This window comes from Solanum pennellii, chromosome 3, assembly GCF_001406875.1.
Source record: "Solanum pennellii chromosome 3, SPENNV200".
NCBI classification, from domain to species: Eukaryota; Viridiplantae; Streptophyta; class Magnoliopsida; order Solanales; family Solanaceae; genus Solanum; species Solanum pennellii.
This window is the reverse complement of record NC_028639.1, coordinates 71,225,132-71,239,331: the sequence shown is the minus strand read 5'-3', so window position 1 is coordinate 71,239,331 and position 14,200 is coordinate 71,225,132. Positions and strand designations below refer to the sequence as shown.

Below are 14,200 nucleotides of genomic sequence, written 5' to 3'. Positions count from 1 at the left end.
AGATATCAAAACCACACAAAGAACAAAATATGATTTCTACTTGTAACAGTTGAAAATAATCGAATGAGTTAACAGCCTGAAAAGATGCAAGAATCATCACCAAAGGAAAGAAAGAAGAGATAAGAGAGCATGCCATGCCAGACACAATATTCGAAAAAAAATAAAATTAGCTCTGAAACCAACAGATCCACGGTATCAAACACCTCCAATTATAGAATCAGTCATACATCAGCTCTTAACTTGTGAGTTCCACTTTAATGTATCTCTCAATCACAGGGGTTTAAATGCTGAGTTTCTATGTAACTTTGCATAATCTCTACCCATGGGGGGGAATCCTATTGTCACCCCACCTTCTATATGTGCAGTTCCAAGAACTATACCCTAATCCTTTACAAAAAAGATGTTTGGGAGCACTTTCATTCTCCTTCACAAAATTTAAGCCCTCTCCCATTGAAGAAAATGATCACATTATGTATCACCTAGAACGCAAGGTATGCAAGGAGGATTTGTTGCTTGGTCTTTTGGCGTGATTTTCTGCAGGCACTCGTCATGAAATACATGTCCACAGGGAAGAACAGCAACGGGTGGCGCTATAGCAGGACGAACAAAAGGGCCTTCAGGATTGAACATCACATTCCTCTTGCATATTTTGCAGTTCTCTGCAATGATTTGAGCTGGTTCCTCCAACCTTGCTGAAAAATTCAAACACTACATTACTACAATGCTGTTTAAATGGTAATATTTAGCAGTAAAATGAATTCATTATCAATATCTTCACATAGAAAATACTAACAAAATATACATTTAGTCACACTCTTATGACTTGATGTGATGCCTTTCTGAGATATCGAGATTATGCTGAAGTTCTTAGATTCCTCCAGTTATAGGTTGTAGCAAGCTCTAGTTCCAGCTTTGGTTTTTTGGTGTCACCCTTGGGGTTTTGTGTACGTCATATGTTCATATATATTCACATAAAGTACCAAGAAAACTTTGCACGTGTTATGACGTATTGACTTCTCAACCCAACTACTAAAATATATATCATACAACACAATTGTTATGTAACAACTCAGTACTTGTACCCATCCATATTCCAAATCCTATAATTTAGATGACAAATTCAACATATAAATACGTATTGATTGTACTGTAAACCTGCACCTGGCTGTCCATGTAACTTACGTCCTAGGCCACATGAGGAGAATGGGGCAAAAAACATTGGGGGCAAGTACTAAAACATCCAAAAATTTCACATAACCCATTTTCATTGTTTAGATATCCTGAGAATTGATTCAAAAAGGGGGGAATATTTAAACATCCATTAGTTATTTGGAGGTGGAGGATAGGGCAGAGGGGAACAGGAGGGGATAGAGTAGGGCGATTTCTGTAAATAGGAAAATCGTGGGGTTTTATGATAATGTCATTAACACCAAGTAAAAAAGAGAAAAAGAGACATCCTTAACATTTCTTAACACTTCAGAGGTCTTTGACACTTGATAGGACTCAAACTCTCATAAATTGTTGGCTCTAGTCACGTCTTTGGTGTCAAAACTTGTAATTTGTTGAGATACATATGCCACAAGAATAGACACACAACAGTGACACAGTATTGCGACATAAACAACACAGCTAGATGAGTGATCAAGTCAGAGTAGGGAGGCAAAAACACTGGCATTCACCGATCAACTCATGGAAATGTCAACAAACAATCAAGTTGTACATATATACATGGTAAAGAAAGCACCAGAAACAGTATCTTGTACATCACAGACTAACAAACTACATTACAGAAATACCGAAAATATAAGAATGTGAGAGAACTTGAGATACCTTGCAACTTTGCACAGAGATCAGGAAGAGAAGGAGAAGATGCAGGAACTGGAGCAATAGTCATCGGCCTCGGAGGTGCTCTATGTTGAGTCAATTTTCTCCTCCGCTGACGCATCGGAGCAGTTGGAGGGGCTCTAGCCGGTCTTCTTCTTTTGAGGGAAGTGGGACCATCAAGATTTGAAGCCTGAGGGGCCACATCAACCTTTGATATTGGAACGCCTTGACCTTGGTGTAGCAAATGTAATGAGAGCACAAATCAGGAATCAGCACATTTTAGAATTAAAATGTACACAACAGCAAAGATGCGAAAGATAGATATTTTCATTGAAATAGCAACACTAGAGAGTTCCTTAGATTGGGTTTTGTGGCATACCAGCATGATATGGGAGTCCACTAACATTTAACTCTGCAGATGAACCAACTTGAGGCCGACCTAGATAACATAAGAACAATCTCTTCAGATGTTACTTATAGGTCAGATTTCTTTAAATACATAGAAAAGCAAACTGGAGCATTATCAGATATATGAATAAAATTAGTAGATACCCATTGCAAAAGAGGGGTTAAGAAGTTCAGTAGGGTGCATTTTAGGTCCATGATTTTGAGACTGATACGAGTTACCTATAAATGATCGCCAAAGAAGAAACAAATAATGAGAAAAGCACCACATAAAAAGTAAAATGTGAACTCAAGCTCCGTAATGTGCTAATTTCTGAGATAAATGAGTCCATTAAGAGCACGCATCCAAGTATGGGGTAATGGAAGTATCTGGAACGAGTGCATCCTTTTTAGTGCATTCTGATGGATCCACACGGAATGCCTACACCAATTCTAATATCATCTTCCACTTCTTACACTTCACTTTACAGTGCCTAACTAAAGATTTCATGGAAGCTCAATATATTTCTCGCTTCTTTTTTCCCTTTTTAAAGGTAAACTATTTTTCTAGCATCTTTTTTAATTCTATAAACTCATTTTTAAGTTCCAACATGACTTACCCCCTCTAGTTTGCTGGATGCCGCCCGTGCCAGGAAGAACACCCTCTCGAGTTGCTTGAGAAATAGCCCCGTCATTGAGCTGGACACCTGGCCTCCTGGGAAATTGATTGACAAGGGCAGATTGGATGCCACTCCATCCAGGAATTTGAACTCCCATTCCTTCAGGATATAGGTTATTCCCCCAAGGATTCAGAACATTGACAAAAGATTGCTGACCTGAAGAAATTTGATTGTAGCAGAGTTAGGACCACAGTAAGTCAACAATCAGCAGCTGAAGTAGACTAAGAGGCAATTTATAGAATCAATGAAGACAAGAGTAGAAGTATATAAGAGAAACTAAAAATAGCAGTGCATGTAGCCGCGAAATGAAAAAGGGGGATGCCTAATCAAACTCACGTGTTGGTAGCTCACATCCTCTCACCTGATTCATGAAAATTGTCTATAGAATCATGTTTAGGCAAAACCAAGTTTATGACATCAGATCAACCATTTTACCAACTAATACACAGATATGCTTAACTCTCCTAAAGGTAGTACTCTCAACTCTGTCAACTAACAATACAACCAAGAAATAGAGCGCACAATTACAACTTTGTCAACCCCCCACTTCCATAGAAAAAGTTGACCACCAACTCTGTTTTAATTTCATTTTAGTTTTTGTTTTAAAAAATAAAAAGTTATATGTAGCAGGTTCCATATTCCAACATTCCATTTTAGTCGTGACACTTCCTAATAGAAATGGTGTTACATATTTAAGACAACAAGATTCAGAAAGTATTTTTAGTATGTTTCTACACGCTTAATGATTGAAATGGAAACGAATTAATGGAGTGTTATGTGATAGAATAATGATCGCCAAAGTGAAAGGTAAGTTCATGGAGCAAATAACCTACGCATACCAGAATCCACACACTGATACGACCTGAAATATAATCTCATTCCTAGATCTCCCACGAGATCTTTTAGTTCTTAACAAACTGTTGCCAATTCTCATAGCATTTATTATCACACTACATCACTAAGATATTTCCTCTTTATCAGTATGTATGAAAATGCAACTAGAAAGAATTATAACTTTTGTTGTAAGACATGACTTTCCACATTCAGAGAACCTAATTCTATCGAGTCAACTCAATTTTATTTGCAAACATTCTTTAAAATGAGGTTAACAGACTCTCCATAGTCATATGTTTGTTTGCTTAAGGATCTAGCCATTTACCAGGACTGTCCTGAACACTGCCAACTCAGAATATATGGCAAGAAAAACAACAAACTGAGCTTGTTAGACACAAGAACAATTTTGGAATTCTGATCCAGCAAGCACAAAACAATTTCAGCTGTCATGCACATACACTAGAAACCCTTGCCTCAAATCAAAAGTCACCATTCCTGAAAGAAAACGCCATTGTCTTCAACAATGGTCATTTTCTACTAAAGAAAACAGGATTAAAAAATTCAATCATGTGCACATGTCAGCTAAGCTAGTGGTAAATTCAGCAAACAGAAACAGAAATTCATACACACCTAAATGGTCTTGCCTCACTCTGCCGCCACCATGACTGAGAATAGCAGGTCCCATGAAAGATTGATGATTCCTGACCATGTTTGTGTACAGGCTGCTCTGCTGATTAACATTTGGTTGAGCTAATACCCTAAACTGTTGAGCAGATCCAGGAGCTGCTGCCACTCCACCAAATCCAAGATGAGGGGGTAAAGTTGAATTGCTGCTAAATGGCAATAGAGGAGGAGGCAAACCACCTTGGGCATACATCAGAGGATCAGGTTCACAAAGTCTTTGATCAGCATTACCAACAGCAGCTAAATCTCTGGCATTAGATGAGTTAAGTCTCGCATCTGGTGCGTACATAAATGGAGGTGCACTGATTCTAGAGTCAGGAGCATGTACACCCGAATTACAGGCAGAATTTGGGAAACCACCACTATCACACTGGAAATTTGTGATACCACCAGGAGCACCATGAATTAAACTTGGAAGATTTCTTCTTGTTTGTTGGATATGGGAATTGTTATTTTGTGGTGAAGCAGCTTCCTCCACTCCGTTGATGACCTCTTTGCTGTTGAATCTAAGAATTGATCTATCCTCCATATTACTTCCCACTCCAAGGGTCAGGAAACTACCATCCATGTTCCCTTGTGTTGTATGAAAAGGAGCATGATTGATGTTGGCATAATTTTGAAACCCTATTCCGCCAATACCTGTAGCATTCTGCACATTATACCCTACTCCAAAAGGGCTTCCAGGCATTTGACTAATACCTGTTCCTTCCCCAGCCTTCTCAAAACATCCAGCTCCACTGCTTTGCATAGGCATAAAATTCATAGCTGCCCCAGGATTCTGGAAGCCCTTGGACAAGACACCTTCATTCATGAGTCTATTCAAGGTCGGTGTTTTGTTATTCACATTTGAATGGTTTATCTCTGCATTATGTTTCATGCGATGTGACATTGCTGATGAACTGTAAAAGCTGGGTGAAATATTTCTTACATTCATCAGATTCGGTTGAAGCTGGTGGTGATGTAAGGAATTGAGATTCATCAAATCGGCCACCTCAAACTCATTAGCATTTCCTGGAAGAGGATGGACTGCAGGCAGAGATACAGAAGGAAAGGATGTGACATTAGCCCCTGAACTGAACCCACCTTGGATAACACCATTATAATCAACAGCTCCACTTTGACTGGCGCTGAGAGAAAGATCATTAACACTTGAACCTGGCAGGTTCTCTGTTTTGTCAGCTCCCATTGATAATCTTGAATCTGATCAATTAAATAAAAAATAAGCTTAACATAGAGATATCTACTTCATAAACTAGAGGAATGAAAAAAGAGAAAGAAAAGCATAATAATTATACTTAGATCCTGATCAATTAAATAAAAGATAAGCTTAACATAAAGATATCTACTTCATATACTAGAGGAATGAAAAAAGAGAAAGAAAAGCATAATAATTATACTTAGATCCTCCTCTGGTCTCTTCTTTCCCGCATCAACACTTGGGGGGTCTGGCAGGTTCTCTGTTTTGTCACATCCCATTGAAAATCTTGAACCTGATCAATAAATAACAATAGCTTAACATAAAAATATCTACTTCATAAACTAGAGGAGACGATAAAGAGAAAGAAAAGCATAATTTACTTAAATCCTCCTCCAGTCTCTCCATGACTGAAGCTGATGTTGTAATTGCACATAGAACAAAACAAAATCTAATCTATTCTAGAGATGAACAGTTAAGCAAACTTTTGGGGTGGGGGATAGTTCCACCTTGCAAAGGTATCAAAGAACATAGTACTTCAGATAGAAAACCAACATCATAATCCCAAACAATCTCAAATCACACTTCCACCAGACCGGCACAACAATAAAACAAGAACATGCTGAGAATACACAAAAATGAAATTAAAACACACGTTTCTATATCTGCAAAAAGGGGACGCGCCAAATTCTTCGCGCCATTTTCATATGTGAAGGCCTATTAAAATCTCCTTTCATATACTTCCAAAATGAGATACACGCAAATATGACTTTCTCATATGCCGATCACCGAAACTAAAAAGTTAAGTAGACTACACTTCATGTGATCCCACTAGGCCCACCCAAATGAGCAAAACAAGGAAATCAAACCGACACAACAGAAAAAATTGCTACCCAGTAAACAGTCAATCGTCTCTAAAACAAAAAACACATTTCTACCTGAAAGGCTGCAAAAAAGGAAGCATGCCAAATTCTTTGCGCCATTTTCATTTGTCAAGGCCTATTAAGATCTCCGTTCATACACTACCAAAATGAGATTGCGCAAAGACGACTTTCTCATACACCAATCACCCAAACTAAAAGATTAACTACTTAGAACAGCAGACAACATTTAATGTGATCCCATTATGCGTGCCAATTTCTTAGTTATTTTCATTTGTCAAGCCCTATTAAAATCTCCTTTCATATACTTCCAAAATGAGAGACGCAAAGATGACTTTCTCATATGCCGACCACAATACTAAAAGGTTAACTACTTAAGGCAGTAGACTACACTTCTGTGATCCCACTAGGCCCAAATAAGCAACACAAGGAAATCAAACCGACACAACAGACTACCCAGTAAACACACAATCGTCTCTAAAACAAGAAGAACAGGTTGAGAATAAACAAAAAATGAAATTACAACACACATATATAAAAGGCTGCAAAAAGGCGACGCGCCAAATTCTTCGCGCCATTTTCATGTGTCAAGGCCTATTAAAATCTCCTTTCGTATATTTCCAAAATAAGATATATGCAAAGACGACTTCCTCACACAGCAATCACCGAACTAAAAGGTTAACTACTAAGAACAGTAGACCAATTAATATACATTTCCAAAATAAGATATATGCAAAGACGACTTCCTCTCACAGCAATCACCGAACTAAAAGGTTAACTACTTAGAACAGTAGACTACAATTAATGTGATCCCACTATGCGCGCCAAATTCTTCGCACCATTTTTGTTTAAAGGCCTATTAAAATCCTTCCAACCACTTCCCATATGAGATATACGTAAAGGCAACTTTCTCATACACCGATCATCGAAACTAAAAGGTTAACTATTAAGAACAGTAAACCACAGTTAATGTGATCCCACTTATGCCCAAATAAACAAAAACAAGGAAACCAAACCAACACAACAGAAAAAGAATTCTACCCAGTAAGCACAACAAACAATCTTCTCTATTCCCTACCCTTGTAGGTTATAAACCCTAAATGTCATTTCGCAGAAAACCTAGAAAATGGAGTAAAACCTATACCCCCACCACCATAAATTCCTCCTTGCGATTATTCCAAGAATCTAACAACAGAAAAATTCAACAATCCAAACAAAACTACTGTATCAATACCATCAAATATGATCAGAAAGAGAAGTATTCAAACCACATTAATTACACACCCAACCAAACCAATTTTATTGTTTTTTTCAAAATTAAAACAAAAAGATTATTCAAGAACTTAACAGTTAAACCAACGATAAAAAGATTCAAATTAATGTATAAAGATTTTAAATCTGTATGAATTCTCCGGTGGGTTCATAAGAATTCTTACCGGTGAAGAATCGTATCTGATCGGCAAAAAAATTTTCAAAAGTGAAATTTTTTTTTTAGAGAGAGAGAGAGAGAAAGGTTTTAGAGGGAGAGAGTGGTGGTGGTAGGGTGTTGTATGTGTGTGTGTTTTTTGGCGCTTCTAAGGGCTCTATAAAGAGTTTTTAAAGGGTTCGGTGTGGGGCCATTTGTTTCTTTTTGTTCTATGACACGTGGACTTGAACTATTCAGATGACGTGGCAGTAGTGATTCGGTGTGACCGTATGAGTCTGCAATATGTTACAACCCACCAATCGCGTCGCTTGGTGTTTGGGCTTTTCGTCTTTTGGGTTAATTAATGAGGGTATTTTCGGAATTGAAGAAAATTGGAATATAATATGGCGTACTTAAAACGCACCAAGGCTTGAGCCGTTTAGAAGTCTCAAACGGAGAAAGTCAAGCTAAATTTATTTATATAAATTAAAATAATTGAACTCTTTTTGACTAATTCTTGCCTCAAATTAAAGTTGGGGTAGTGTAATTAAATTTGTCATTGCAATTCTAAAAGGAAGAAAAAAAAAGGAGTTATACGTTATATTAAGAAAATTTTTATTAGTTATATTAATAAATTGTTATATAAATTTGTAGTAATGATTTATTAGAAATGTATATTGTCAAATTATTTTTCCAAAAAAAGAAAAAAGCAAATTGTAGTCAAACAATAATGTTAATTATTAACCTGACACAATAATTAAAAAGCAGTAAATAATAATAGTAATGTTGTCATGATATTCTTATTAAATAGTATAAGTGATTTAAATATTAAAAAGTAAATGATATTTAATAGCAAGAGTAAAATAGGAAAAAGAGAGAGAAAATCCAATTGGAAACAAAGGCAAAAACATTTAATTTAAGTCTTTGGTAATGAACCCACTTGACAATAGAAGAGAACAACACTTTACAAAGTTATGAGTAATAATGTATTGTCAGCAATAAGATGTCACCACCCTCGTGTCTATCTATTCTAACCCTACTACGTCTGTTGTCAAGTCTTCGCTGCCAAGGAAAATGGGGGTTGAGTTGTGTTGTCAAAATTCAAAAAGTAAAACTTATCATTTTGCTTTTTTTAATTTTCACATATTTGATTTTCTATATACTATTTGAATAGAGTAGAATGTATATATTTTATATATTAATAATTATTGAAATGTAATATATAAATATATTTATAATATTTTTCAAATATATTATATATATAATCTAGGTTATAGGCTTCGGGTGAGTTTTGCTTTTTAATTAGTCTTTAATTTAATTAGGTTTAAATTTTGAAAAAAAATATAATAGATACTCTATCAAACGATCCAATAAAATATATGCAAATACTACTCTTATACATGTTTGATTTTCAATATATTCGATATGTCTAAACATAGCAGGATGTACTTCTAAGAGTAAGAGTAAGGTTTGAACGGGTAGGATGTACCTTATTCTACTTGGTAGAGTAATAGGCAAAGAAATAGGAAGTGTAAAGATGGAATTCATTTCAAAAGGAAAATAAAGAGAAATTGGAATCTAAACAACTCCTGAATTTGATAGTAAACTATCAAGTGGATTTACAAAACACTTCTCTCCACTAGTGATAGATATATTACTCCTCAACACACGGAAAAGGGGTACGAATAATTCGAAGACCCCACAAAAATTAGGTCCCAATTCTGAAATCCACGTAGAGATGGCAATAAATCAATAACACGACAAATAATAAGCATGGATATAGTAAAAGCTATGTTGCAAAAGGAAAAAAGAATATTCACAAAGCATAAAATAAGTGTTTGAATTTACAAATCCATAATATTTAAGTTAACGGACAGAATTTTTTTGAGATATTGCAAAATTATTCTGCAGTAGAAACTTCATTATCTCCTATGGAGTGTCTTTCCACAACTTGCCAAAGAAATTACTCCTAAAAGAATGGATTATACTCTTTAATAAATACAAAGATTAGTTCAAAACTGGATACCACATTTCTATGCAGCTGAATAACAAAGGCCTAATTTCGTTCCAAGACTATTATTGTAGTATCATGAGCCTTCCAGAAGCTAGACACTACTCTTCTTTTAGATGCTGCTGGCGTTTACAGAAGATAATGCAGCCCAAGGATGCCACAAGCCCCACGAGGTAACCAGCTATAGCTCCATAAGTCACACAAATAGGCCATTCCTACATGCAAATACCAATTGTTCGTGAATGAGAACAAACCACTTACTAAAGCATTTTCCAACCTCGTCCAGAGGTTTGCAAATTAGAAAAACGTGATCTTTCCCTCAAGAGCATAGCCAAAATATGAAAGGTTCTTACACTCCACTTCTAAAACCTAGGAAATTAAAATGCATATGAAGAAGTTAGAATCAAGGGCCAATGTAACTGCAGCCTTTTAACTGGTAGTAAATGCAAATTAATAAAGCAAAAGGATTACACAAGAAATATACTATATATTTAACAAGTGCAGCTGCACCAGCTACCAGCAGGAACATCTATAATAATACTCACTGCGTTTAAAAAGAATGATCTCTTTTCCTTTTTAATTTGTTTCAAAAAGAATGACCATTTTCCTTTTTTAGAAACACTATGATTTCAGTTTTACACATAGCATGTTTAAGGTCAGAACTCACAAGATTAAAGGACATTTTAGTATATTTGACATAACTTTAATTTAAGACCGCAAATTTGAAAAATCTTTTTTATTTACTTAAACTCCCTACAAGTCAAACTAGACCATTCTTTTTTAAACGGAGGGTGTTAATTATAGAAAATCACCAAGATTCACAAGAACTAAGATGCAACTTCATATAAACAAATGTATGAAACACTTATGGTATAAAACTGCCTCTCTCTCTTCCATTTTTCACCTTAACGGCTGCTGTTTCTATTAGTCTGACACGTAAATGATGTAAGATTCGATTAAAGTTTTTTGCGAAGAAAAACACTAAGGAAATTATGATGGAAGATGCATGCACAAAATAGCACTTTAGCTTTTTGAATCAGGATATAACATGAGCTGTTTTATTTTACTTATTCTCTTAATGTGGAACATGGAGATCTTGTTAACAAAGTATACTTCAGTAGTGCCCTTACTAGCAAAGAATTTTACGGATAGCAATGCAATCCAGTCTTACCCCGACAAAAAGGAGCTACATAAGCGCCAGCCTTTTTTCTTCTCTCCTTTTGGTCACTTTATCTTTTGCATTAGTACTAGTATAGCAGGATATAATACTTCATTATGGTAAATGAACTATTAGCTTAGTTTGTTTAAGAAGAAATCGTCTAACAGATTCCCAACACCTCTCATTCACAGGTATGGTTCACTTTGAAGTGTCCAGAGCAACACAAACAGGTTTCCAGCAAGTGTGTGTGTGTCTTCCATATGGATGAGCTATACTAATCGGGGTACTGATGAGGTGGAAACAATCTACAAGGAAGTGCAAAAAAATTGACAAGGTTTGCCTTGCCTTCTAGCAGCACTGGGTATCCTACTTTGATATGTACAAGGTTCCTCAAGGTTGTTTGAGGTGGCCCTACTTACCTTAAAAACAATCCAGATAAGAATTTTTGTCAAAAAAGAATATAATTTAAACAAGGTCATGCGGAGAAACTTTTATATGCCTTACTATTGCAAGACTATCAAAAGATCATATCATGGACGATTGACGCTTAGTAATGCAATTAATGCATTTGAAATTCAAATAATCTGCACCATGAAACTACAATCTCTAATATTGTGAACCTCGAGTCCTTGACAATCAGTTGAGTTACCTGCCATGGGCTTTCCCAATCAAGTGGCATTGGCCAAGCACCAAACCATGCTCCAATAACAGCTCCATGAGCAGGCAGACTGATCATATAGTCTGTGGACTCACTTGCTCTGCAAAAACAAACATACTGAATAAGCTCTAGGATAGATCTTAGATGTAAATATCAAATGCCCATGGATTGACGAAATGGAAATTACTTTGTTCTAGCAAATATTCGGTGCCAATCAGTCCATGATGAGCCAAAAACACAAGCCGCTGGTACAAACTGCCAAACCAATATTTGATAAATTTAAGTATCCCCAGAAAAGAATTTTTTTTCAAAAAAAAAGAAGCTAAACCAACATAGAAGAAAAAATGAGCAAGGACAAAATACCAATTCTACATCTCATTAACATGTGACCTAAGTGTTCAAAGAATCTTATCATTTCATCAGCTTTCTGAATGCAATAACTCCCTGGATTTCCCCACTGACTTTCCTTTTCTTAAATACATTGATCATATTTTCTAGAAGCATGAGATGAATCCACTAAACTTTTAACTGTTGTCATCTCTTCTTGGTAGCTTTTAAGCCTAAGAAATCTTTTCATGCAGTAAATAGCGCGAGTCCTGGCTGTTAAGACTTACAGTGAGTATTGACATCAGAAGAGACCAATTAAAGGTCTTGGGGAAATATCTGTTTATAATACAGGATCAAAGATTAGTTAGGATAAGAACTACTGCATTACAGAAGCTATAATAAAGACAAAGTAATAGAAAAATATGTTGCATTAACATAGTCCCAGTTGAGGTTGGATAGGGCAGCATTAAAATGACTCCTACGTCACTCAAACTAATCTCAGGCATTTTTGTGAAACATAGAGAGCCTTTAACATATCTGATGATCATCAGAGACGGATCCATGATTCGAAATTTATGGGATCGAGTTTGGAATTCTACGACAACTCATTTGTTATTGGGTTCAAAATCAATTATTTACACTTCTTAAGTGAATTCTTAACACATATACATGAACCAAGCTAAAGTTACTAGGTTTGAATTACCTATAATTCAGACTCTACATCCGCTTCTGATGATCATGCAATAACATTGTCATAATCTATGATCAATGATAGATCAGCTCTATTTTCCATCCAACCTCAACTGGGGCTTCAGTCTCATTATTATAAAAGAATATAAACACATATACAGGATTACATACTCAAAACCAACAGGTGCTCCTAATATAGTAGCTCCGAGTGCATTTACCACGGCTCCTATAAACATTATACAAAATAATTCATGAACAATACTATATGAATCTTAGACAAATGACAATAATAATATAGTTCCACTAACAGACTCTACTTACCGGCAGGAAGCGCCAACAAGCCTCGTCCTACAGCTTTGACGTACTGTGAAAGCCACACACACCAAAAAAAAAAACGAATCAATTACAGTAAACAAAATATGTAAGTTGTAAAATAGATTCAAATAATAAGAAGGCTTAGGATTACAGAGCATTGGTTCCTATCGTGTCGAAGGTGACTGTAAAGTAGAATGAGTACTGGAGCCAGAAACACCTGATAAACAAAATTTGAATCAAAATAAGAATACAAATAACAGAGATCGAAAGCTGATTATACTATAAATGTTTCGTATTGCGAGATTTATACCGAAATCATACGAAGAGTTTGGGATGGATGCGTGATGAGATCGAGCGAGTAAATATGATTAGGTATCCAGAAAGCTATAGCTAACCCTAGTAAGCATATCAGCTGAAGAGTAATAGCTTTCCATGGCGATACGGACAATATCGCATTTCCGCCATTTTGATCATCCTTCTTCTTCATCATCTTCATCTTCGTCTTCATCTTCGTCTTCATAATTCTGCAATCAAACCAGAAACTATTCTGTTATTTCCCAAATGAAATGAGGAGAGTTATTTGGGCCTAAACATACGGCCTACGGGCCAAGTCTGAAGAGAACTTTAACCGAAAGAACCATGTACAGGCCCTTTTTCTTTTCACTCAATACATTAAAAAAAAAAACACGAGTACCTCTCAATATATGTCAGAAATTTTAGATACACACGTATACTATATTAAGAATCTATTATCTCCTTAAACTTATTTTATAAATAATTTTCTATCCCTTTTCGATTTATGTGGCACTAGGTTGAAAAAAAAGTCAACTATTATGCCACAAAGATAGTGCCACGTAGGCTAGAAAAGGGTAAAAAATTATTAATAAAATAAGTTCAGAAGTAAGGACTTAGCATAATAAAAGTGCGTATCTAATAGACATAGGTTGAAAGATACTTTTGCTTTAACCAAAAAAAAAAAAACTTATGTGACATATTTTGCTAAGAACTAATTAAATGAAATGAGGATAATATTATAATTACAACCTTTGAATTTATAGGAAAAAGTAGTATTATGTAAGAAGAAGATATGATTTGATTATTATTTAGTAAAATAAAAAAAAGTAGCACTAAGTTGTGTACAAAGCATCAAGTA

The 14,200-nt window shown here is 35.6% G+C and overlaps 2 protein-coding genes across 5 annotated transcripts; both read right to left on the bottom strand.

Annotated features, from left to right (window-relative positions):
- Positions 1-149: 149 nt before the first annotated feature.
- On the bottom strand, positions 150-8,045 carry LOC107014525. Of its 2 annotated transcripts, XM_015214456.2 has the most exons (8): positions 7,919-8,045; positions 5,804-5,896; positions 4,353-5,606; positions 2,829-3,044; positions 2,377-2,451; positions 2,204-2,263; positions 1,831-2,055; positions 150-692 (listed from the first exon to the last, which is right to left on the bottom strand). In XM_015214456.2, the coding sequence occupies exons 2-8, from the start codon at positions 5,880-5,882 to the stop codon at positions 469-471; spliced, it is 2,133 nt and encodes a 710-aa protein (XP_015069942.1). In that variant the 5' UTR covers positions 5,883-5,896; positions 7,919-8,045; the 3' UTR covers positions 150-468. The 2 variants fall into 2 exon arrangements, with proteins under 2 accessions (XP_015069942.1, XP_015069943.1); XM_015214457.2 differs by lacking the exon at positions 2,377-2,451.
- Positions 8,046-9,702: 1,657 nt separating this feature from the next.
- On the bottom strand, positions 9,703-13,666 carry LOC107012671 (phosphatidylinositol-glycan biosynthesis class F protein). Of its 3 annotated transcripts, XM_015212577.2 has the most exons (9): positions 13,358-13,666; positions 13,199-13,264; positions 13,054-13,096; positions 12,904-12,958; positions 12,330-12,378; positions 11,903-11,970; positions 11,707-11,815; positions 10,252-10,267; positions 9,982-10,113 (listed from the first exon to the last, which is right to left on the bottom strand). In XM_015212577.2, coding segments are annotated over exons 1-9 (618 nt in total). In that variant the 5' UTR covers positions 13,568-13,666; the 3' UTR covers positions 9,982-10,111. The 3 variants fall into 3 exon arrangements, with proteins under 3 accessions (XP_015068062.1, XP_027770941.1, XP_015068063.1); XM_015212576.2 differs by lacking the exon at positions 10,252-10,267 and having other exon boundaries at positions 9,703-10,113; positions 13,358-13,663; XM_027915140.1 differs by lacking the exons at positions 10,252-10,267; positions 12,330-12,378 and having other exon boundaries at positions 9,703-10,113; positions 12,951-12,958; positions 13,358-13,665.
- Between the last annotated feature and the right edge of the window lie 534 nt (positions 13,667-14,200).